We start from the raw sequence: 25,719 nt of genomic DNA on the forward strand, positions 1-25,719 counted from the left end.
TTGTTGTTACATTGCACAAAAAGAGGCTTCCACATCTTTGGATACTGTCCACAGCAAAGCCTCCAAACCGAGATGAATTCTAAAAATATTCAGTATTTTCCCCTAGTTTTTGACCAAATACATGCTGTTCTCTTGCCCTTCTGTGTATTGTCATCTTTTTCACTATTGCAGGTCACCTGGTATATGTGACAGCTGAACATCCTGTGGGGCTTTTGTTGTATGTGCAACACTATATTTCTATCACAGTAAACTTCATGGTTGTACGTCTGCATTAAGAGAACAAGAAACATAATTTTCACTTCAAGTGATTGAGAGAGAATGTGTTCCTACGACACATAGGCCCTTTGTGATGATACAACCCTTATATATGATGTCACCTTCTAGGTTATTGGTAAGTGCTTCAGACTGTAATTTGATCTTAAAACACTATCGGAAGATATTACAACTTGAGTGCAGTGTTCTAAAACAGACAAGTCAACCTAAAACCCATTTCTGTTGGTTTAGCTTTTATGTTACTACTGTAGATTTATATCCCATCTTTCCTTCAATGAGCAGAAGATCCCTATTTATTTCCAATACAACCTTGTGCCAGTAGGTCAAGCTAAGAGATGGAGACTGACATACACTGTTGCATTTAAGCATGGATTTAAACTGGGGCATCTTCAGTCCTACTATGATAGTATATACTTACGTGAAACCTGAGCAAAACTTCAGCCCTATGTCTTCCAAGTAATCTTAAAGCTAACTTTACTGGATCTTCTATGGTAGCATTCCACAATACATTATTTGCTCTCTGGTGACCCTAATGCAAGTGCTTCTCTACCAATTCCGTTTTCCAAAGAATCATCCACGTTATTCAAACTTACATGTTTGAAATGTACAATGGCCAAGACATCCTGAAGGGCTTAAATTCCATCTGCTACAAAACATAAAGGAAAGGTTCCAGAGATGTGGACACATTCTTATGAATGCTGGCCCAGCGTCTCATGAGTCCTCAGTAATGGAGCTGTGAACAGCTCTACTGCCATGGGAATCTAAGAATAGCAGCAATCAAATTCTAGCATTGGAAGTAGCAGAGAACAGGCAGAGCAGGAGAGGTGTCATTTCCTACTATGGTTTCAATATTTCTAAAAAAGTCAGGCTGGCTAAGGAAGAAAATGAGTGAGAAGGAAGCAAAGGTAGTTTCTTAGCTACTAAACCAAGAAACTGCTTGTGGTTGCTGCCTTGAACCAGGGCGTCCTAGAATGATACTCAAAGGCTGAAATCTTCATTAGGTCTATCCACCCCCCATCCCCCAACCTTCACTGTAATCAGAAATGTGTAAAATTAAGCATGAAGGTAACTAACTTATGATTAATATGTACTTTATGAATCCAGCTTTTACTAACAAAAATTATCTTGTTAAACATTGGTAAATGGAATTTACATCTCCTGGATGTCTTTTCTTTTGGGTTGTAATTAGATCTTCAAGAACTCCAAAGTTTGCTTCTTTATAAAAATAAATTTTCCCTGTTTCCCCCCCCCCCCACATATATGATATTGAAACAGCAAATATTTCTGGTATAATCCTTGTATCCAGGAAGAATGAACAATTCATCCCCCACTGCTGTAACCCTGAGGCACTCTAGATGCATTATAACTATAATTTCCAGAATTCCCAACCAACAAGGCATCATGTTGGGACAACCTGACTGAAGTTATCAGTATATATACAAGAACTCGCATAATCATAAGCCCAACTTCTCCCTGACTTTCAGCTGTGACACATTTTCTTTCATGTTAAAGCTTAACACACGTTTTTGCCTTTTTCTTCAAACTGGGGACCCTTAAAAAAAACAAATGCCATTTATACATTTATCCAATTAGAAAAAAACTCTCCTTCAACTTCGTTTTAAAAAAGATGCTTAAAGCTTCTTTTTAAATTGGAAAGGTTCTTTGGAGGAAAGTGTGCGATCACTGCTTCAAAACAACCATCCAATTTATACTTTAAATTATAAAACTCAGCTCTGGAAAGAAATCAGATGCATCCAACATGAATGCACTGAGTGTACTTCCAGACTGCTATGCTATTACTTTTCTTTAACTCTTTTACAGCTTTGTCCCACTGTTTGGCAACTTTTGCCTTTAGCATTTGAATGGCATATACAGAAGTCCTCACTTAATGACCACAACAGAGACTGGAAAATTGGTTGTTAAGCAGTGCAGTTGTTAAGTGAGTCACTACATGACCAAACCCAATTTTACTACCATTTTTACGACAGTCATTAAGCGAATCATGGGTCGTCAAGTGAATCACCATGATCATTAAGTGAATCCAGCTTCCCCAGTGGATGTTTTTTGCCAGAAACCAGCAAAAAAGGTCACAAATTGCGACCATGTGACTGCAGGATACTGCAACTAGTTGTAAATGCAAGCCAGCTGCCAAGTGCCCGAATTGTGATTATGTGACTGTGGGGGTGGTGCAATGGTTTGCAACGGTTGTAAGTGCAAGTACAGGTCATAAAGCACTTTTTTCCAAGACCGCCATAACTTTGGGCCATCGTTAAATGAATGGTCATTAAGCAAGGACTACTTGAATAAAAGGGTTAACAGTAGCACATTGTTAAAACTAAGTTAGAGTATCACGTTGATAGTAGGAACATCTGGAAAACCTAAATTATACTCACCACATCCCAAGACTCAACAAAAGGAAAACTCTTCAACCGAGTACCCTGCTCATTACAATGGAAGTCAAGATGAGCTGCCCCATCAACTCCTGTCTGAGTAACAGCCACGACAGACAGCAAGTTCAGTTCATCTTCATAGTCAACAATTTTGAAAGTCTTAAAAAAAAAGTTTGGTTAAATCTAGCACTGGGCATATTGGTCACATTTTTAAGTATCTTCTACCTTCAATACAAATTTGAAACAGAAAAATAAAGTTCCCTAAATTTTTAAAAGCTTGCTCTCATTCAGTGTGACTGGTCATAGTCTACATTTTCAACCCAGTTTACTTGGGATCTCTAGGAGGCGGCATCCTTTCCACAGTTGTCTTCAGTAACTCAAATAGCAGCTCCAGCTGCCTCACTTTGTGAGGAGTTCTGTATGTCGAAAGGAGAATGGGTGCACGTAGGATCCCCCCATTTCAATGAACAAGAAGCTATCAGAGGCCATACTCATCTGAGTTTCTACCTGTACATTATCAGGTTTATTTATTCAGTGGATCTGTATCTTGCCTTTCATTCAGGAGCTCAACATGGCATACAGAGTGCTCCCTCCTATTTTTTCCTCACAACCACCATCTTATGAGGTAGGTCTGAAGTCACCTAGTGAACTTCCAATGGCTGAGCATGGGGTAGAACCTAGATCTCCCTGTTCCTAGTTCAACACCTCACAATTACACCATACTGGCTGCCTTGGTATGTTTGTGATAACTATTCACAATCCACTTAAGCTAAGAGATGGGCACAGAACCATTGACACCGTCAGGATTTAGTCTGTAATGTACACTGCACTGTAGCTTAAGATACTGAGAGATCTTTTGGGAAAAACAACAATGTAGCAGCTACTCAGATGAATACTGTACAATGAGATCGCCACATAGGTAACTCATACAGGAATTCCACGTCTTAAGATCAGGTATAATTTTATTCTAAAATGGGACGGAAGACATTTTTGCATTTATGTCCCCAAATTAAACCCAGGAAAGTATTTTTAAATAACTTCCCTCTGTAAAATGTAATGTACCTGTAAAATGTACCAAACAAAAGGTATGCTTTGGGTAAAACTTGGGGTCTTACTTCTCTGCAGTCTTTTTTTAAATTTGGTAATCGAATATAAATGAACTACAGATTTTAAAAGCCACAAGCAGTTCTTGCCATGTTTTCACCCCCCAACTATATTCATTTCCATGGAAACAAGGCTGGAAATTGTTTCCAGAAGCCGAGGAATTAGAATTCTTGTGGCTGTGTCATCTCAGCTACAGTTCCTGATAGAAGGTGAAAAATGGTTTCCAAAAATAGTTGCTAATGATATAGAGACACACTGCTCAGCTCAGATCTAGAGTATTTCCTTTGCATCTTTTTGTGAACTGCATGCTCTCCAATAGCATAGAATTGGTCTCAGGCAAGGCCTTGTGAGATTTAAGCAGATAATCAACAGCCAGGTTGATTCTTTGCATCTCTTTCCAGGATTCCTAAGGCAGTAACCCATCTTAAATTTCTAGAATTTAACAGGCCTCACATTCTTTAAGTCCTATTAACACAGTAATAATTCACCGACAGATTCCTCACAGATCAGAGGTCAACAATAAAAGAAAAATAGTTGCTTATCCCTCTCTCCTGCAAAAGAGAACAGTCCCCAACTTATTCCTGGATACGTCAGTTAAGAAATCATGACATGTAAACATGAGTGACATTTTGTAGGCATACGCAAACTCTACCCAGCCAACGTGGGTCATTTCACTGGCTGCCTTATTCAGGATTAAACATTTGCCAACCATATGTGAACTGAATTTACCTCTTGCTCAGGATCATCATCCAATAATTTAAAACGCTTCTTCACTATTCGGCCAGACGCAGTTACTGTTACACAGTTGTTCACCTTTGATATTAAAAATATGGAGATAAGAGAGTGTTTCTGTGTTGTTTTGACAAATGATCAACTAAGGACAATACTAACTGAAGCATTTGTTTTAAGTCTACCTGAACACGGATTCTAAATGGGTTTTTAATTGAGTTGCTGCTGCTAAAGCATAAATTGCCCAGAAGATATAACGTATCAAAAGAATTGAAAAAAAAAATCACCCCACACCTAGAAAATATGGCTGGCTTGTTGGCAGCACCACTGCATAAAACTATTCAAAAGAATAATGGAGTCAATAGGAGGAGGAAAACATAGAATAACCCCTATACTCTAGAGATGTAGTTTTTTTCAGCCTGATGGATGTTTATAGGACAGAGTAATATAGCTTTCTCTTGAGTTAAAAATTCTTTGCTGTTCATGAAAAATCTCCTTTCAAACAGTATTAAATTGTTTTAAAATTGCTTCTTTATTAGACTTCTCTTAACATAGCGTGGAAAACCAAAGACTGATGCATGGAAACTCCCATCAGCTCCAGCCAGAATGGTTGGTAGGAAAGGATCCTGGAAGTCGTGTTTCACCAATATCCAGAAGGCTGCAGGTTCTCCATCTCTGTCCTTACAGTTTCTTAGAAGTGATTCCAAGGGACAATCTGGTTATACAGGATAAAATGCTGTCTTGTTTTGGGATTAATTCAAAAATGTTTCATGACATCAGGTTGTGGCTCAATATAAATCTCTCCATTCCTGCCATCAATCAGTCAGTAAGTCACAGACAGGAAGTAGAAGGTCTAGGAAACAAAGCTGCAAGCCATGGTTCTAAAACTATTTTTCTGACTGCTAAAAGGCTCATTACTCCCTTTGGTGGTTTTGAACAAGTTTATTTGAATCTTCCCACGTAGCTTTCAAAACTTTATAGCTGTAAGTTTTAGAAGGCCTTTTGTTATCAATTAGAAAACTAACACGGGTAGTCCTTGACTTACGACCTTTTGTACAGCAACTGTTTGAAGTTACAGCGGTGCCGAACAAAGGGACTTATGACTTGTGCCTAACTTTACGGCCGTTGCAGTGCCCCCGTGATCACAAGATAAAATTTTGGGGGCCGGGCAGCCTGCCCGCACTTATGACCGCAGGGGCGCTTCATCTTCCCCCTCCATCTATGCCCTTTTGGCCCCTTGCTGCCCTGCACTCTGCCACCCCAGCTCACCTTCGCTGTCTTCTTGCTCCTACTGATGAGGTGTGCCTGGCCTGGCTGCTGGCCTGGCTGCTGGCCTGGGCTGGGGCTGGGCTTCACACTGCGCTGCGGCTCAGGATCTGCTTTTTGCAGCCCCAGAACTGTGGCGTGCCAAAACACCCCTTTGTGCCACACTCCCAAGCGGGGCTTCGGTAGCAAAAAAAAAAAAAAAGCCAAAGCTTTTGCCTTTTTTTTTTTCACAGTCCAGTCCAGGAGTGTGGTGTAAAGGGGCGTTTTGATGTGCTGCGGCTCAGGGACTGCTTTTGGCTTTCTTCCCCTGCAGCAGAAGCCCAGCCTGGCCCAGCCCCGCAGCCAGGCCAGGCACACCTTGTCAGCAGTGAGAGCAAGAAGGTGGTGAAGGTCAGCTGGGGTGGCAGGGGCCTCGGAGTGCAGGGTGGCAAGGCCGACTGGGACTGGGCTAGGGCGACTGTGGCTTCCAAGGGCGTGGCAAGCAGCCCCAGAGCTGCGCAGTTCTGGGGCTGCTTGCTGCCCTGCAAGGCAGGATGGCCGAAAGGGCAGAGATGGGGGGACCAGCGGGTGGGGGGAGTTGGAGGCAGTCCCTTACCTTACCAAGGCTTGGGATCAAGCCCAGAATGGCTTGGATTGGGGTCCTCAGATAATGACAGGTAAAATTCACTTAATGATGGCAAAGGGGAGTGCTGGGATTGCCGTTGCTAAGCAATATGGTCACATGACTTCTTGCTTTACGACCGCATTGCTTAGCAACCGAAATTCCAGTCCCAATTGTGGTCGTAAGTTGAGGACTACCTGTATTCATCTTTTTTTCTCTGGAAACCCATCTTAATTCTACCTGGGAGTATACATAAAATGATAAACATTGCAACAAAGTAACACTTGAGAATGATCCCTGTTGCTTTCTGACACTGGCAATTTATTCACCAAATAAAGGCATTGACAACTTATATCTTCTCCATTAGGAGAGATTTCTTAGTTTCAAATTAATTAGTTTCACTAATTTTCAAAGCTGCCTAGCTTCTCTCTGACCTTGAAGATGGGTCAATGAGTTGCATATAAACCTACAGCTCAGAGAAGCATCAGGCCTTCAAATATTAAATTATCAATATTTCACCATGAGCTTCAACACCATGTTCCTGGAATTCTGTTTCTATATCTCATTTTTCAGATGGCTTGCAAACATTTTATGACTGGGCTTAACACTTGCTACTAAGTCATATGGATTGTTTGGTACTGGTACAGCAGACTGTGCAAGGGTGGCCAATGTAGTTAGGAAATTTTGATTTATGCTTAGCATATTTTATGAATCCAGCCAACTGTGATCTATTTAATAAACTATGATTATACATGTAATGTTTGACTCAAGCCTCAGGGGCAGAAACTCTCCCAATGAAATATATTTTCCTTAAGGAATAATTATTTCAACCAGTTTTCTTTCTATAACCTCACATTATTTTCCCTGTTGGCTTCTATGATAAAATCTTCAGTAACTTCTTGCTGCTTGGAATTTTCAGTTTCCTTCAACTTCAGAACTCTGTGGAGAGAAAAACCTCAGGGGGGTCATATTCACAAGAATGGGGAAAGCTGAAAGTACTTTTCCCTTAAACACCAATTTTGCTGTTTTTATTCCTTATAGAAAATGTAGTTATGGTTGTTTGAACAAGCCACTGCCTGATGGAGCCAAGCACTGCTATTTTTCAAGAAGGATCTTTTAAAAGAGCTAGAGGCCTCCCCAGGGCAGCATATGTATACAATATACAGAAGAGTATTAATTGTTTAATCCCTGGACTTGCCATTTAAAAGGGTCATATAGTGGGATATGAGAAACACTTCAGCCAAAGAGCCACTGCCAAGAAGGTAATGCTGACCTAAATAAGACATGGTCTAACTCAGGATAAGCCCTATGGCTTGGGATCAGGTTATTTATGGAAGTGTCTCTTCTCAGTGGTATCTACCTGTCCTGTTAGATCTGGCAGGAAAGGCGTGCTCTGGGTCCCATCCATGACAGAGTGCCATCTGGCAGGAGCAGGAAGAGAGCCTTTTCTGTTGAGGCACCTGCCCTCTGCAACATCATACCCTCAGAGAACAGACTCGTCCCGACCCTGCTGGCCTTTCACAAGGCCTTAAAGACCTGGTTTTGTCATCAAAACTACCATATAAGCCCTGGAACAGCTTGCCCATTCCTTATTATCCCACTGTGGCTCTCATTCAGCTGTTCCCACTCCAACCCCATAGTGTAGCTTCTAGCTTTTGTTGATCAGATACTCAATCTGAGCAGCCTATCACACACAGAACTAGCAAGCTACTTTCATCTTGATGCATACTAGTTTTCAGCAAGCACTTACTTAATTACATTTGGACCCACATGTAGCATCCTTCCAGAACTGTCGGGGTGGAAAGATATCCTGTCAGGTTCCAGTGAGCAACATTTCATATCCTGAATGCCATTCTTTGCCTAAATTGATGGAACAAAATGTTTAAATCTAAACTAAGACTGAAGGGGGCAAAAGCTGAGAAGTTCTATCATCTGCACATCCCAATAGTCTTACAGGGGACTGTGAGAATTATACATTATAGATGCTTGTCCTGTTTTAAGAATCTGAACACATTTTCCTAGCCCAAACCCACAATTTCACTGATTCTTATCAGCTTTTATTTCGACTTCTTTGGTGTTCCAATATGTTTGAAAAAATCTTTAGAATGCTTTGTTGCTCTGCTTTTGGAGCTGTTGCTCCCACTTGGTCCTGTTCCAAACTCACTACAGTGAGCTTTAAATTCCTTATTGGTCAGAATTAAGGAAGTATGATGGGTGGTTTTGCCATGGGCAGAGAGAGCTCTGCAAAGATCTGAAGAACTAGAACTGAAGTTAGTGGAAGCAACTGTGATGTGATTTATCTAAGGAGAGGCTATAGACATCTGAAAATGCAATTCTGAATTGGAATGAGATCAGCTGAGGAGGTTTAAATTCTCTCTTTAGCATTAAAATTCTATTCACACTTCCCCAGGAATACGTTCAACTAAACTCAGTGGGACCTCCTTCTGACTACATACAATACGTAGACGAATTCCAGATGGGGAGGGGGGGACGTAGATCAAAATCAAAACGGTTATCCCTGCCTGCTTTGCTTTTGGATGCACCCCTCAGTGGGATATAGCCTTTCAGGATCTTTCTCAGTTTGAAATTCAAAAATTCCTCAATTGGATCATGTATCATTTTGTACATGCCCAATCCTTCAATATTAAGATGATGCTACTTCGACATTAACTTTCAATATTATGCTGCCAATCTAAATAAAACTGTCTGGTGAAAGGCACAATCAGTGAACTCCAGGTGAAAAACACTAACATTTTTGTTCTATTGTTCTATTCTCATTCAGGAGGGAAACATGTAATTCATTACATTAGAATGTTACCAAAGTGTGGTCTTTTAAAGAACAAACATGGAAGATTCCTTCTTGACTTTTCTTGTTAGGTGTAATAATATAATGCCAAGGATATCCTCCAATCTGAAATGCACTCTCGAGGGATGAGACTTCAAAAAGAAGATCTGGAGTGTCTGTGAAGATAACTGAATATTAATATATATATATATATATATACACATGAAGAGCTTTATCATTTCACTTGTTCTTCTGCTTGTTCAATCACAATAAAACCTTCCACTGAATTTGCACTAAATGCAGAAAAATGCAATTCTCTAGTTTACAATACAGTGATGATTACAAACCATGCTACTTTGCATTCAATTAGCAGAATTTAAAATGGGTATCTGAGTAACTTAATCAACAGCACAAGGAATCAGTTTTTCCCTTAAGTATTATAAAGAGACATTACACATTACACACAGTAATAGAAACTTTAGCATTATTAGGAAACCAGTTAGGCCATCTGGACATATGTACACTACAGACACCAACTTATTGAACCATTAATCGCATCTAACACATTTTCAGCACATCATTCTATTGCTTCTAGGTTTTCAGGGGGAAGTCATGACAGCTAAACTGATACAAAACTGGTTTACATTTGAGTGAAGGGTTCATTCATTGGCATTATTTATTAAGAATATTGGATAACCCTCAGTCTGTGGTCAAAAACATTAGAAACTTTTGCTAAGCCCATAGCAAATATTTATATTAATAACAAAAGTTTATATCTGAATGCAAAAATAATTCGGGTTAATAAAAAATGTAAACAAAATCTTGATATGTTTCTTGATTTTACTGAGCACACTAAATGCTCAAAAAGTCTTGAGGCCCAAGAATAAAAAAATATTGCTGTAAGGCCTCTTGTTGCCATGATTGTACTGAAGCAAATCTACTCCAGAGGAACAACAGCAGTATCTGATTTAAATTCCAAAGATATTTGCAAGTGGGGTTTCATGTTTTGCCCTGTTTGGTTAAACAATAGTTTGCAGGAGAAGACACAATGGCATGAGTCATGCAATCTGGTAAGCCATAAACCATAGCTTATGAAATACAATGGTGGGCATACACATCATATTAAGCCAAACCCTAACCATATTATGGCTTAGTAGTGTATGTAAAATCCAGGGACTGTGAAATAGAATGGAAGTAGTTACCTAATTCCGCATTATTCAATGCATCCTTTTCAAGTAACACCACTGAAACATTACTTAACAATGGAATTTTGTTGGTATTTTCCTGAAAGTTGTCCCTATCCAGTCAGAATAGTTGTTACTGTATGTGATATGCAAACACATGTTAAAGACATATAAAATATAACTTACTTCTTTTAAAAAGTTGCATTACACACACAGATGCACTGCCATATAAAACAATTTAGTATGTGTGCTCGTGTGCATACACACACACACACAATGGAATGCCAGACGCTTATGGGGTTACAGAATAACAGAAGTTAACTATCTGTGGCCCTTTAGATGCTGCTGAAGTATAGCTCTCAGCGTCCTTCACCCTTTGTCATGCTGGTTACCACTGACAGGAACTGAACTTAGTAACATCTGGAGAGCCACATGTTAATTCTCTCTCCTTTATAACTAATACAAAAAATCGCAAACAATTTCCCGTAAAGATAAATGCTGAGGGAGACATGCTGATCGAGAAAAGAGCCTGAAAACAGGATTTTTCGAAACAACTGATCTAGCAGTAGTTAGGCAGACTGGGTTATTGCCATGCATTGGAAGCAGGCCTCCCTCTGAGAACAGTTCAGATACTTCTAAACAGAGACTGCTAACTGGATTTGGCCAAGGTTACAGTATGCTGGTACTTTGCCATCTTCACTGGCTGCCACTAAGTGTCTAAAACCACTTCAAAGTGTAGAATAAACTTACGAAGTCTAGAACAGCTCTTCTCCAGCTGTGCCCATCCCCCAAATAAGGTAGGACAGATAGATACAAAGAAGGGCATTTTCCAGACTGGTGCCCCATTTTTGGAGCACTCTTCCCAAAGAGGTTCATCTGGAGCCTACACTATGCTCCTTTCAATCATAATACTGTTTTGTTTTCCACAAGTATTTTAGGGAGTGCTGGTTTTAGTCTGATCTCATCTACCCTTCTATTATGATTGCTATTGCTATAGCACATGCTGCTGTTTTATCATGTATACTGATTATACATAACATTTTTTATGCAACTGAAGCTGGGAAAAAGCATCGCCTTTTCACTCTCTAAGCTATTGTTTAAACTTTCCCCCAAATTTCTTTCCTGGGACACAGAGGGGTACAACTTCTCCAGGAAACTGTCCTATTTACTTTTGTGCTTTTCAATAGTCTTCCCCAACGTGATGTCCTTTACATGTGTTGGATAACAGCTTCCATGCCATTCTGAGCTCTGAATTAGCTGGAAGGTATTAGGTGTGGGAGCCCGTTCCAAGATGCTTCCATTTGACCTAACTTCCACTGGCCAGAATTAAGTTTCATTAACAGTGACACTGTAGCATTTATTTCATAGGATTATGAAAACTGGGTCTCAAAAAGACGCTTTAAGCATGCAGGGGCATTCACACAGCAACTGTTAGCAAATCTTTAAAGCAACTGCATCTTCTGTGCTTGAATCCAAAACACCGCATCACCTTAGTAATTTAGTCAGTGTAACTTTTATTGTATGAATTTTTAACCTAACAACCTGACTGGCTGCAATCTTATATTCACCTACTTAGGAGCAACTGTCATTGAATTCAAAGAGGCTTATTTGATATAGGATTGCACTGGGAAAGGCTAATCTGAATAACATAAATAGTAGCTAAAATACTACCAGATTAAAATTGTATTAAAAATACTACCAGTTACGAACACTGACTGGGATTGCTAGCACCTTTTAACAAAATCTGAAGCCAACCAGTTATGCTGATGAACAATAGGCCTTTACAAATACCTGTTATTTTAATGTTACACGGAATGCCAAAAGGATATTTTCCCACAATTCCAACTCTGCCATTCCAGCTGTATTCCTGTCCCAAATCCACCTGGTGTTCCATGAACTAAAAACAGTATCACATCTGGTTAATTCTACTGCACATATATGATGACCTAGTCTAATGCTTGCATGTGCATCTAAGAGAAGTCTATGTTGATTTATAAAACAATTTTTAGGCAACTCGCCTATGTGGATTTATCTATACTTACTCCTGAATAATTGTGTGCATCAGATTGCAACTTCAAGTCGTATTTTTAAATTACAGCCTTGTTTCTTAATTAGAACTTTCAAATGATCTTCAACAGTACATTGCCAATGAAATTAAACTGTTCAGCATTTCTTCTATATTATACTGTATTGGCTAGGATCCAAGCATTTTATTTTAAAAACACAAAATATTGACAAAACACCTAAATACACTTAAGGAAACACAAGTAAACAAAGCAATCTTTTAAATGTAATGAAAAAATAATAGAAATCGAAAAAAGAAAAGGATTTTAAAAAATAGTTGTTTTTTAAATCATCTTTTTTTTTTGGTTTGGATCCAAACATGCTTTTAGGTTAGTGCCAGGGTAGGTAGTATGTGATCCATTCCTCTGTTGTGTCCCCACCCCCCACCCCCACTGGCAAAAGTTAAAAGTCCTTAAAAATCTCATGTAAGCTCATAGTGATACCACTAATAAAATAAATAAAGCATTGTAATAAGATTCCATTACCCGTTCAGAGATTGCCTGGAAGCTGTATAATCTGACATGACCTGTGCTGTGTGTTACAATCAGCATTCTATGAGATACCGAAACATCTGCCATGCTATTTCCAAAGATCTGGTTTGAGGGAAAGAAAATCTCATTAGTCAAGTGATCACTAGACGACTCTAGCATCTGACCAACTCATTACAAAAATATGACCTAAAGAGTTGGCACTATGAGGACATCAGCAGCTATTTTATACCCAGCCACAGGATTTTCCACCTAGTTAAGGACCATCCGTTCTGATAGGCAGCAGCTCTTCAATTTCGTTCCATGGTATTTCACAGTCAACCCTAAGATCCTTTTCAGGAGAGATGCTAGGAACTGAACCTGGGACCCTCTGCATGGAAAGCATATGGAGAGGCTATGGCCTCTCTCCTGGAAGCAGAACAATGACGTTACATTAATATTAAATTTAGATAAGCTATTGCTAATTGTTTCAGGACAGTGGAAGGCTTGTCTGGAATTCTCACAGAGTATTTTACCAGGGATATGATAGTAATGAAATTCACCACATTGAAATTATAAGATCACCCATGATAAAACCCACTGAACATCAAAATCTTCAGGGGCTGGGGTCATATAATATGCAAAGCTATTATGCTTAGTTTAGGCTCAGAGTGTTGTGTAAACTCAGGTATTGTGGTTCACATGACATGTGCATCTAAAAAACAGGCTTATTTTAAAAACATAGTTAACAAATTTTGCCTTAGTTCAATACATAAATCCAGGAAGTAATTATGGAGGATTGTGGTCCTGGCAAGTAAGATGTGGGGGGACTGCAAGCGGTTTGTAGGTTCCTCACCCTGGACTATTAAAATGCTTGTGCAATTGCCACTAGAAACAGTCAGCAGGACTACAGAGCTTCAGTTTTAAGCATCCAAATTCTGTACTAATCAATACAAGTTGTGAAATTGTTTTTAAAAATTAATCCAAGCTATTTTACATATTATAATTTTCTTCCAAACCAGACAACTTATTTTTATTAATATATAAGTGGTACAGATAAATAGGAAGAAAGAATGTGTGAAAACTGGGATTTGACTGAAAGAGGGTTGAGGTCTAGCAGCTATTTTGATCCATTGAGGCGAGAGCTTCCTCAAATCAATTTTGCACACTCAACAGGGCCATACTTTTGTGTACAGATATACAGGAAATGTAATTAATAAACCAAGATTTATGGTTTTGTGCTATGTGTCTGTAACTTGGTGGAGAGCTCAGTTTTCTCATAGTATGTAAAATAAAACAGAAATAAAAGGATTTATATTGGATCTACTTTCAGGTATTACTAGAGAGGACAGCATGACTAAATAAACTTACTTTTTTGTCAAGCTCCAGCATGCCCATAAATGAAAGTGGCAAAACTCGGAATACAGCAAGAAAGAACAGTACAGACTGCTGGATGCCTGTCTTAAGAAAACAGACACAAAACATAGCATAAGACCGACATCCATATGTGCATATTTCCTACTTTTCTAGAACACTTATAAAACTTATGCACTATATTTTAAAAAGGCAAGGCTACTATTTAATTTTTACCCTGCCTTTATTATTTTTATAAATAACTCAAGGCGGCAAACATTACCTCATACTCCTTCCTCCTCCTATTTTCCCCACAACCACTACCCTGTGAGGTGAGCTGGGCTGAGCGCGCGCGACTGGGCCAAGGTCACCCAGCCGGCTTTCACGCCTAAGGCGGGACTAGAACTCCCAGTCTCCTGGTTTCTAGCCCAGCACCTTAACCAATATAACCTTCCCCACTTAGTCTTCAACTTAAAGAATTCTCTAGCCAGGACATGCATCGCTGAAAAGTCCATGGATTCGAACTGGGGAAGGCTAGATTAAGGCATGGCTCATGTTTGCGTTGTCTCAACTGCGTCATTAGTATAACTGCAACACAATGGAGCAGTAACTTGTGTGCTAACCTCAAAAAGGATTCATAAGGTATCCATGTACTTTAAAGGTGCAAGTACCACATAAGTATGAAGAGAAAGCAACAAGCTTTCTCTGAAACACAATCTTGGAAATACACTGAAAGGTCTCTTTGAAGAGCAGTCCCAAATACTTCCATGTCAACATACCTGTCGTGCAGCTGCTGGGAGCTTTTGCTGAGTTGACTTTATTGCCATGACCTCTTGAGGCATGTCCCAACTTAGGTACCTATAAGGAATAAAGAGGGAACTCATCAAAAGCAGAATTATTGTGTATTTTTAGGAGGCCAATTGGGAACAAAATCTTTTATTTAACTAAGAAATAACATAATTTTATTTAACAAGGAGTTTTCTGCCCAAGAAAAGGCACACTTTGGAATGCATCTTTCTTTGATTCAAAGCAGCTACCTTTCAAGACTGCTATCAAGTAAAAGGCAGTTACATTGTGTTACATGTTTACACCTTAGTCCTGAATGCAAAACTTGTCATTACGGCCATTTGATTTCAATGAGAGGGATTTGCAAGTCAGTGTAGGTTGAGCTGCAGACACACAAAATACAATAATAATAATAATAATAATAATAATAATAATAATAATAATAATAATTTTATTTGATTTATATACAGTAACTGCCCATCTAACATATGTGACTCTAGGCAACTTACAATAAAATAAATTACAAAAAATAAAAAATAAAAAATAAAGCACATGGCAGCCAGGCATCATCCAACCAATTATCTATACAGCCAGGAGATGGGCTCTGTCACATGCCCAGGGCCCTGGGCTCAGGCACAAAACCAAGTTTTCAAGGCCTTATGGAAGGCCGATAGGGACAGGGTCAATCTAATCTCAAGGGGGGATGATGTTCCAAAGGACGGGCGCCATGGCAGAAAAGGCTCTCCTTCTGGGCTCTGCCAGTCAACACCCTTTAGCCAACGTCCCTCAGAGCATGCTCCTCCTGCCAGATTGGGTAGGACAGGTAGAGATAATTTGGGGGAGATGGTCCCGTAAGTAACCTGAAATGTCTTTATCTAGAAATAAGTCCTACTGAGTACAATGGGCCGCACTCTTTAGCATTACATTTTAAAGCACTGAAACCAGAATGGCTTGCTTTCCAGAAAACATGAAGAGTGTCACTCCTTCTAACACACTAACATAGTCTTACATCAAGCCTACCTTGATTACCTGAATTTGCAGTGGGAAGCAAGATACACCTTTTCAAGTATTTCTCCTGAATTCGCAGACAGACGGAGAAGCCAGTTGTGAGCGGTCAGAGCTGCCCAGGAAGGCTTGTAGTCTGAAGGCCTGGGCAGCACTTCCCCCTGCATTAAAAGGACTTTAGCTCGACAAAATGCAGAGAAAGGTCACATGTCATGCTACGCCACGGTTCACTAAGCTATGGTTTACTGACTAAACTACAATTGCCTGTGTTCATGTACAGCTGCTTGGGAGTGCTTTTTACTCCTATAGACCTTCACTTATGGGGATCCCACTGGTAGTTCACAATCACCCAGTTACATTCACCCAAGCAGGTAAGAACAATCTTTCTGCCCTCCAGATCAGCGGTCCCCAACCTTTTTGGCACCAGGGACCAGTTTTGCAGAAGACAATTTTTCCACAGACCGGGGGGAGGGGGGATGGTTTTGGGATGATTCAAGTGCATTACATTTATTGTGCACTTTATTTCTATTATTATTACATTGTAATATATAATGAAATAATTATACAACTCACCATAATGCAGAATCAGTGGGAACCCTGAGCTTGTTTTCCTGCAACTAGACAGTCCCATCTGGGGGTGATGGGAGACAGTGACACCCGAAGTGGGTTGCTTATGTCCAGTCTACTCCATAATCTCATTTTGGTTGCTGTCACTGTAGAAAACCCTCCTTCACAAAGATAGGATGTTGGAAATGGAAGCAGGCTTTTCAGTGCTTTTGTGGCGATCAGGATATTCCGCCTTGACTTTAACCCAGAATGTGTGGAGATTTGAAATTGTCTCAAACACACTTTTAAGGCCACTGTCATTTGCTATCTCAAGCAGTTGATCCTCTTCTAGCATGGACAAAGTCGATTCAACTGGCTTATTCCCAAATGGGTCACGGATCCATTCCTTCCCAGTTTGGGGGTCTTTTGTGGTTGGGAAGTAATGCTCAAACTCTTTTGAAAGCTGAGATAGGTGATCATGCACCAGCTGGGAGAAAGAAGGCCCTGGCTCAGTCTCTTTCAAAATCTCTGCTGATGTTTGAAACATGTCAAAAATCCCAATGTTCACTCATCGCCCCCATAATTCCAGTTTGGCTTTGAATGCAGCCGCTTTATCTGCCGTCTTGAACACAGTTGTCGTTCTCCCTTGAAGTGACAGATTTTGTTCGTTGAGCAGGTTGAATATGTCACACAAACAAGCAAGTTTTGCGACCCATTCTGTGTCACTGAAACGTGCTGCCGGTGGTGACTGTTTTTCTAAAACAAATCTCTGGAGCGGCTCTCGTAACTCAAAAACTGGCCAGTGATCTACCTTTAGAAAGCCACTTCACTTCTGTGCATAAGAGAAGACGTGTGTGCTCTGTGTCCATCTCCTCACAGAGCTGCGTGAACAGATGTGAGTTAAGAGCACGTACTTTAACGTGGCTGATCATTTTAATCACATCCTGCAAAACGTTAAGTTTAGGTGACATTTTTTGGCTAGCCAGCATTTCTCTACAGATGACACAGTGTGTAGACTCACATTCAGAAGCAACCTCCTTGACCCAAGTAGTGAAACCAGAAAGCCATCCAGTCATGGCAGCTGCTCCGTCCGTGCATATACCGACACAAAATGACCAATTCAGTTTTCCTAATATGTAATCATTCAAAGACTTGAACAGTTCTGCAGCTGTGGTGTTGATTGGAAACAAAAGTGCACATAACGTATCCTCATGCACATCCTCCTGAAAAATATATCGCACAAAAACAAGCATTGTTGTCTTGTTGTCAGCACTGGTAGACTCGTCAACCTGGATTGTGTACCACGGCGACTCATTAATCCTAACAATATCCTCTGCTATTTCATCAATTTGTCTAGTTATGGTGCTAGCCGAAAGACTAACATGTGCCACTTTTTGAACTGCAGGCTCTCCTAAAAGTTCATGGCAAACGTCCTTAGCAGCAGGCAGGGTCAACTCTTCACCAATAGTAAAGGGCTTCTTAGCTTTAGCAATGCGGTTAGCCACTAAGAATGATGCTCTCAGCGCAGACACATTTGATGAAGTGGTGGCCTTCAATAATTGCTTCTGTTCTTCGTGTTCACATTTTTTCCTTTTGAAAAACTCCAAAGGCTTGTCTTTTAATGCAGGGTGCTTGGTCACCATGTGGCGAAGCAGTTTTGAAGGTTTCATGGCTTCGTTGGATAGCCATTCGCCACATACTATACAATGTGGGCTTGGAGAATTGAATCACCTGTTGCAATGAACCTGTAATTTAAGTAGGACTGTTGGTATTTTCTTTTAAATGCAGCTTTCTTTTTGTTGGCAGTCTTAGAGTCTTCTGCTGTCTCATCATTGGGTCTTTCCACCTTTTCAAAGAAGCTCTCCAGCGACGTTTGTTTTTTACTCATTTTGGCTAGGGGTAGCTTGTGGGCTTACCAAAACTGTGACTGAGACAAGTGCGCAGTGCAAGAAAGAGGCGTGGATGGAAGTGGTAAATAAAATGATGGGCGGGCCACGCGCGGACTAAAATAAGTGTCAGATTCTGACTTCTCATAAGGAGTGCGCAACCTAGATCCCTCATACGCGCAGTTTACAGTAGGGTTTGCGCTCCTATGAGAATGTCCTGTTCTGAACTGTGACTCGACACGGAAGGTAAAGAAATAACCTTTATTGATACAGTAAGTGTGATACACGTTCAGTGGTTAGTTGCTGGTTGGCACACAGCAGGCTTGGCATGAAACTCAGGATGGTGGTAAGCAGGGTAATGGCTTGGTTTGACAAGATCGTGCTGGCGAAGGCAAGGCTTGGTAGATTTCGCACTAGATCCAAGCAAGGCTTGGCAGGATTCACTCTGGCAAAAACAAGACTTGTCAGGATTCACACTGGGTACAACAAGGCTTGACACAGAGTACTTGCGTGCTTGCCAGCAGGGCTGAAGAGCAGACTCCTTTCTAGAAAGCCAGCAAAGTCAAAGCAGACCCAGCCACAGAATTCCTTGATTCACAAAGCACGTCAGGCACTAGGACCAGCACGGAAACCTGCAGGTTCAGGCAAGGAGCTCTAGCCTGGTAACCCTTGGAGGCTTGGCAGCAGTGCAGCAGCAATGGAGGTAGCGACATTTAGGCGTAGGAAGGTAGGACTTGGTGGAGGATGGGTCAGCAGGGCAGGGCCGGAAGCGGCTGCAGGCAGCGAAGGCGCAGGAAGGCAGGCTTGTCTGGTGGTCCGGCTGTGCAAGGCTTGGAAGGTCTTCCCAGTTCTGGCTCAGCTTCCAGACTTCCCAGAGGTGAGGTCTGGAAGCTGAGCCTGAAGAACGGTTGTCCCCAACAACATGTTCCTCTTTTTCCTGACCTTTTATTCTTTTTTCTTCATGCCGTTTGGAGATAGCAGCCAATGGGCTTGCTTTCGTTTTGGTGCTCTTTCTAACTGTCAAGCTGGGCTCTGTTGCAACTGTTCTGCCGTTGCTGCAGAGCTCAGCACTTTTCCTGCCATTGCTGCAAAACTCAGACTGCATTCTAACAGATTCTCTGTTAGAGAATCTAATGCCGCTGCTGATCTGACAGGAGGCGGAGCTTAGGCAGTAAAGTGAGTGATGGGGAGCAGTTGTAAATATAGATGAAGCTTTGCTCGCTCGCCCACCGCTCACCTCCTGCTGAGCGGCCCGATTCCTAACAGGCCATGGACCGGGACCAGTCCGTGGCCCGGGGGTTGGGGACCCCTGCTCCAGATGATTTGGACTTCAACTTTCAACAGCCTCAGCCAGCACAAGCAATAGTGAGTTATAATTCAAAGCATCCTGGAGGACCCAATTTTTTTCTTTTTATTATTTTCAGTTAGTTTTGCTTTAATGTACAAAAAGGAAAAACCCAAACAAAATCCCGATATTATATTACAGGTAATTTAGCCTAATTTTAAAACATATTGTTAAGCTTTGATGCACAATAATATTTATCATTCCTTCCAATATGTTGACAAAAAGCCAACTCATAAAAACAGGTATCTGTAATCCAAGACTCTAAATCTGGAGTAACTCTACTTTTCCAACACTGCTCTTCCTTGCTATCAGGGACATAATAAGCTGTAAAACCAGGTGAAGTGGCTACCTTGGGGCCCAGAGGACCAGGGCCTGCAGGGTTCCCCTCTCCTTGCCCCCCACATTCAGTCAATCCAGTTACACAGGCAAGGGCCCAGTACAAGTCATGGATGGGGAGTGCAGAAGAAAAGAAAGAGCAAGCGGGGAGAGGGAGGAGCTGTGGCTGCTACAGATTGCCTGGGGCAAGTAAGGACTAGACAGTACATTTGAAGCAGAGCCTCTGGTGACCCTGGTGCTTCTCCAATACTTGCTGCTAGCTACTCCCTTCCTCTCCTCTTGGGCTCAGGTCCATGGCTGCAATGGCAGTCAGGAGGCAGCAGCCGTGGGATTCTCCTCCTCCATTCCTCCCACCTGCCTTCAGTTGCTGCAGCCATGGGGCAAGGGGGAGGCTCAGCACCCATGTTCTCTCACCACGCTAGGTCCTAGCCCATACTGCACCTATTTTACTATCCCAAGCTCTATCAAAGCATTATACTTCATATAGTAATAAGATACAAATTTTGGTACCAAATTCAAACATGGAGAACACAAGGTTACCTGTTCTTTCACAAAAGATTTTGGACCACACCTTTTCATGCTTCTACATATTAATTGACATCTCATTGCAATCTATCTATCTATCTATCTATCTATCTATCTATCTATCTATCTATCTATCTATCTATCTATCAGCAAAACAGTACACTAGGAAAGTAGCTAAATACCATAGCCTCTTCTGAATTCTTGAGTTGTATAACTGATTGTTTTGCCCAACCAAACACTTGAAAACTCAATCAATCAATCAATCAATCTATTTTTCAGTCTTCACACATCACATATTTGACCCCAACTAACAGCAGGTACATGTAAACACGTAGCAGGCAGACCCCAAATGAGGAAAATGCTGCTTTCATTTGTCAAATGGTGCTCTTGAGAGATCACTTAATTTGTTGCGCTTGTAACAAAAAACAAGTAAGGGAGCATATTTTGGATATGACACAGGGGAATAAACTACTTGTCCTACTCAGCAAAATCATTAAAAAAATCTTACCACTGGGCTTTCCAATAATAAAGCATCCTCTATTTTTTCTGAGGTAGGCCATCCTGGCACTTGATAAATTATTCTTGGCTCTGGTGTAATGCTGAGAGAGACAAAAGAAGGGTGAATTTAAAAAGTATCCCTTTCTATTATTTCAAATAGTCCTTTTTATTTACATAAAAACATAAGCACACTGCTAGATTAGGCAACAGGCCCATCCAGGCTAACATTCTGTATCACATAGGGTTTATATGGACATAACATGCTAAACCAAAACTAAATAAATCCCATTGTAGAGTAGTACAAGGTGAGAACAAGCCATGGTGCCCAAGCAGATTCATCCAGAAAGCTCACAGCCTGCAAATGAGCATTTGCTCTCTCTTATTCTAGCACCACAGCAAGTGGTATGCAGGGAATCCTGAAACAAGGATATACCCCTGATATCCCTTTCCCAGCTATGTCTAGTTGCCCTTTAAAGTGATCTACATTGGTAGCTACCATGACATCTGATGAGAGTGAGTTCCATGACTGAATTATTATCAATTGTTACCCAAATCTTGGTAACAACCAGCCACTCTGTGGTACTGACCCTCATCTTTCCCCAGAGGACTGGAATTATCTCAATTCTGCTTTCTCATGTCTCTCCATCACTGGCCACTAGGCATGGAACTATCTTGGACAAAAAGTACCTAGTCATGTTTTGCCTAACTTGACATTTCTAGAGACAAATACCAGGATATTAATTTATTAATTAATTAGTTGGGGTCAAATATGTGATGTGTGAAGACTGAAAAATTGATTGATTGATTGAGTTTTCAAGTGTTTGGGCAAAACAATCAGTTATACAACTCAAGAATTCAGAAGAGGCTATGGTATTTAGCTACTTTCCTAGTGTACTGTTTTGCTGTTAGAAATATATATATATATATATTTACTTAACGTACCACTAACTACTGAGGTCTTTTGGTAATTTATAATAAAACTTAAAACTAAAGTTAAAACTACAAAAAATAAAAACAATTAAAAACAAGCACCTGTAATCCTAGGTATAGTTAACTAGAAGAGCCATATAGAAATAAACAGAACCTTTCCAAATAGCTAAGATCAGGCTTCAGCTCTACAGAATTTTTGCTGCCTCACCCAATTTTACCCAAAACACTACGGCTTTGTGGATACCTTGATATTACTAACACTCAAACATGATAAAATTACTGAGAAAAAGAGAAATATCTCTTTACAATATCTTCTAAAAGGAAATGGAAAAGATTTTTAAGGATAATAATTACCAGCTCACACAGCGCCGGTAATTGTCAAGATAAATTTTTCCACTATGATAATAAATTGGAGATGAAGACTGTATAGTCCAAACATTCTTGAATGTTGTTGTTTCCTGAAATAAATAATAAGGAGCTATAAAAAGATTTGGTTTAGGATACTTATTTAAACTAATCATGACAGTTATCCATATAGTAATTTGCTGCAAAAGGTAATCATTTTTAGTACTATGTCTTAAATATAATAGGTGTTTACCTGTTACACTAGAAATTTCTAGAAAAACAGCTATTTACAAAAACATAACTTATCTGAATGATAAAAACAAAACCAGTTGGGTGACTTTGGGGCAGTCCCTCTCTCTCAGCCCTAGGAAGGAGGCAAATGGCAAACTACTTCCAAAATCTTGCCAAGAAAACTGCAGGGGCTTGTCCATGCAGTCACCAGGAGTCAATGCTGACTTGGAGACACCCCCTCCAAAAAATCCTTTTTTTTTTTTTTTTTAAATCACTTGATATTTAAAGAAGTACCTTAAATTTGTTTACACTGATTTATAAATTAAAATAAAAATTTAAACATGTTCTCTCTTACATTTTAATAACAATTATATATTTTTCTCTTTGTTAATTTCTCCATAGATACAAGTAGTATTCAAACTAGACCGAGATGTATTAAAATATATCTTAATTATGGCAAACTAGCAATTAAGAAAAACATTTCTCCACTATATGCTTGACATTAAAGATGGAAAATAATATACCTATTTTCCAGCTTCGAATATATAGTGCAACTATGCAATCTTAATTTTACAATTTCTCTGAGCCTGTTTATGCTATAACCACATCTCATATAAATAATATATCTAACAATGTAAGCAATGGTGTGGTACCTTCCCAGGAACTCACAGGGACATACAACACTAGTTTCAGTCCTATGCAGTCTTACGTAGAAGTAAGAACCATTGACCAAAGTGGGGCTTGCTTCTGAATAAAGATATACTGTCAAGGACCAAATTGCAGCAAACTTGAAAACCTGGTTCTGCCACCTTGCTTGGTGTGGGAGGGGCACCAGTTCTTCTTGGGGGTGGCTAGTACCATAGATTTCCCCCCAACAAATAAGATCTTCACCTCTTGGATTTTATATCTATTTTATCTTTATTTATTGGTCTGTTATATTGTAATTTATATGCTTTTAATTTTATTGTAAACCGCCCAGAGTCCCCCTTTTGGGAGAGATGGGTGGTAATAGAAATTTGAAAAATAAAATAAAATAAACCTGTGAAAAACCCAAAAGAGTCAATAAAGCTGCCATCTATACAAGCCTCCTAGAAAATAAATCTCATCAAATTCTGCAAGGCTTATTTCTAAGTAGCTATATATAGGATTTGATATTCTAGAGGTGACGGACTCGTCCCTGGGGGAGCTGGGGGTGTTGACAACCGACAGGAAGCTCTGGCGTGGGCTGGTCCATGAAGTCACGAAGAGTCGGAAGCGACTAAACGAATAAACAACAACAATATATAGGATTGCACTATGAGAGACTTGTTTGGAATTTTTAGTACCAAGTACTCTGTAATCTTGATTGCATTAATAATCACTGAAAAATATTTCCTTTAGAACCACTTCATGCATCTATTTTAGTAAATATACCAGTGTGGGAAACAGCATTAAACCTATGCTTAATCTCAAAATTATGATCTACATATGAAATTCATTCTAGGTTTCTGTGCAGAAGTTGTCAATAAACTTGTTATAGATTGAGCCGGAAAAAAAAAATTGGGTATGAACAATTCCCATAGCTGTTACCTGGCATATCAGCTTCCTCAAGAGACTCATGTTTTTCCTATAAACAGTTCCAACATCTTTTGTATAAAATCCCTGTGATCTTCTAGTTAGTAGGTGGCAGATACTGTGGATATCAAATGCATCAGATGAAGTGGCTTTTGCTGCGGCAGATGAAGAAGATGAGCCAGAAAACATTTTGATAAGATTTCCAATTTCTGCTTTGGATAGTTTATTCGGAAAGCAGTAACCATCTAAATAGAAGAAAACACATATTGCCTTTCAGTTTCCTCCAAATGGAAACCAGACCTTTGTGTACTTTCTCCAGACATACATCCTAGTATAATTTAGAACTGCAGCTTAAAGCTTCAGTCTTATGTTTTCTTCGAAGAATGTCCCAGTCAAATTTTCATGGGTCTTTCTGAGTAGATATGCATTACTATCTGGAGTAGGACAATTGTGATATTTCCACAGCTATCCTCAACAAATAGCTTTCCCCAACATGGTGCCCTCCAAAAGTTTTGGCCTTCAACATGGGCATCTTGGTTGAAAATTATGAGAATTGAAAAGCTGGGAAAGAGAGAAGCTGAAGCCCAATTCATTTGGATGGCAACAGATGGGAAAAGATTACCAAAGGGAGGACCAGATGTTTATGTTTCCTACCAAATTTCACATCAGAAACATTACACAAACTATTTTAATACAGTTTACAAACCTCTTAAATATCATCTACAAATAATCCTCAAGCAACCATGAATTTTCTAGCTAGAAACTTTTCTCTCCCCCTAACTTTATCTTAACAGTCACGGAAGAACTTAATTTTTTAATCCTTTGAGCAGAATATACCTTCAAAATCCTATTGTATCCTTAAAGCTGCCATCCTCAGCCCCCTTACTGATGAGTAAAAGCTCCTAAATACATCGGGCTTCCTTCCCGTAAACATAAAGCTGCATTACCGACCCTGTAAAACTGAATACCGTGTTACCAGAAGGCTTACTCAGAGGCAGATCTTCCTGAATTATCTGCAATTCAGGGTAAATGGAACGTGGATTTATGGAAAATCCTAGGAAAAGAATCCCTGTTAAAAGCCCTCCTAGCAAAACAATATACAAAGCAGCAAACGTACCTCTCCCCCACCTAACCAGTTTAATCAGAGAGCCAGTTTGGTCTAGTGGTTAAGGCAACGGGCTAGAAACCAGGAGACCGAGTGGTTAAGGCAACGGGCTAGAAATCAGGAGGCTGTGAGTTCTAGTCCCGCCTTAGGCATGAAAGCCGGCTGGGTGACCTTAGGCCAGTCCCTCTCCCTCAGCCCAGCTCACCTTACAGGGTTGTTGTTGTTGTGGGGAAAATAGGAGGAGGAAGGAGTATTATTTATAATAAAGGCCGGATAGAAAATAAATAAAATAAAAAATAAATAAATAACCTCCGATACCAATACCAAATCCTCCAAAAGAGCAATTAAAAGGCCTGGCTGGCTTTCACCCCCTGCCCCCTCATCTTTCCTCCGCCACTCCGCAATGCCGAC

The 25,719-nt window shown here is 40.1% G+C and overlaps 1 protein-coding gene across 8 annotated transcripts; it reads right to left on the reverse strand.

Moving 5' to 3' along the window:
- Positions 1–25,719, reverse strand: DCAF17 (DDB1 and CUL4 associated factor 17). 8 transcript variants are annotated; one of them, XM_063318193.1, is made up of 15 exons: positions 25,618–25,719; positions 24,219–24,448; positions 22,428–22,531; positions 21,154–21,244; positions 16,032–16,168; positions 14,996–15,074; positions 14,235–14,324; positions 12,882–12,989; positions 12,124–12,229; positions 9,182–9,336; positions 8,114–8,223; positions 7,218–7,302; positions 4,497–4,580; positions 2,667–2,822; positions 1–266 (listed from the first exon to the last, which is right to left on the reverse strand). In XM_063318193.1, exons 2-15 carry the CDS (start codon positions 24,390–24,392, stop codon positions 90–92), a joined length of 1,656 nt encoding a protein of 551 aa, XP_063174263.1. In that variant the 5' UTR covers positions 24,393–24,448; positions 25,618–25,719; the 3' UTR covers positions 1–89. The 8 variants fall into 8 exon arrangements, 7 of the variants coding, with proteins under 7 accessions (XP_063174263.1, XP_063174264.1, XP_063174265.1 ...); XM_063318194.1 differs by lacking the exon at positions 25,618–25,719 and adding an exon at positions 25,514–25,599; XR_010068919.1 differs by lacking the exon at positions 25,618–25,719 and adding an exon at positions 1,714–1,809 and having other exon boundaries at positions 136–266; positions 2,652–2,822; positions 24,219–24,875.

Source organism: Candoia aspera, chromosome 1, assembly GCF_035149785.1.
Source record: "Candoia aspera isolate rCanAsp1 chromosome 1, rCanAsp1.hap2, whole genome shotgun sequence".
In the NCBI taxonomy this organism is placed as follows: domain Eukaryota; kingdom Metazoa; phylum Chordata; class Lepidosauria; order Squamata; family Boidae; genus Candoia; species Candoia aspera.

Coding starts and splice junctions, on each gene's coding strand:
- DCAF17 (XM_063318193.1), bottom strand. CDS start 24,392: ATGTTTTCTGGCTCATCTTCTTCATCTGCCGCAGCAAAAGCCACTTCA. Junction 16,169..21,153: donor TATTATTGGAAAGCCCAGTG/GTAAGATTTTTT, acceptor CTTTTAATGCAG/GGGGAAGTGCTGCCCAGGCC. Junction 9,337..12,123: donor GTGTAACATTAAAATAACAG/GTATTTGTAAAG, acceptor ATTAATATTCAG/TTATCTTCACAGACACTCCA.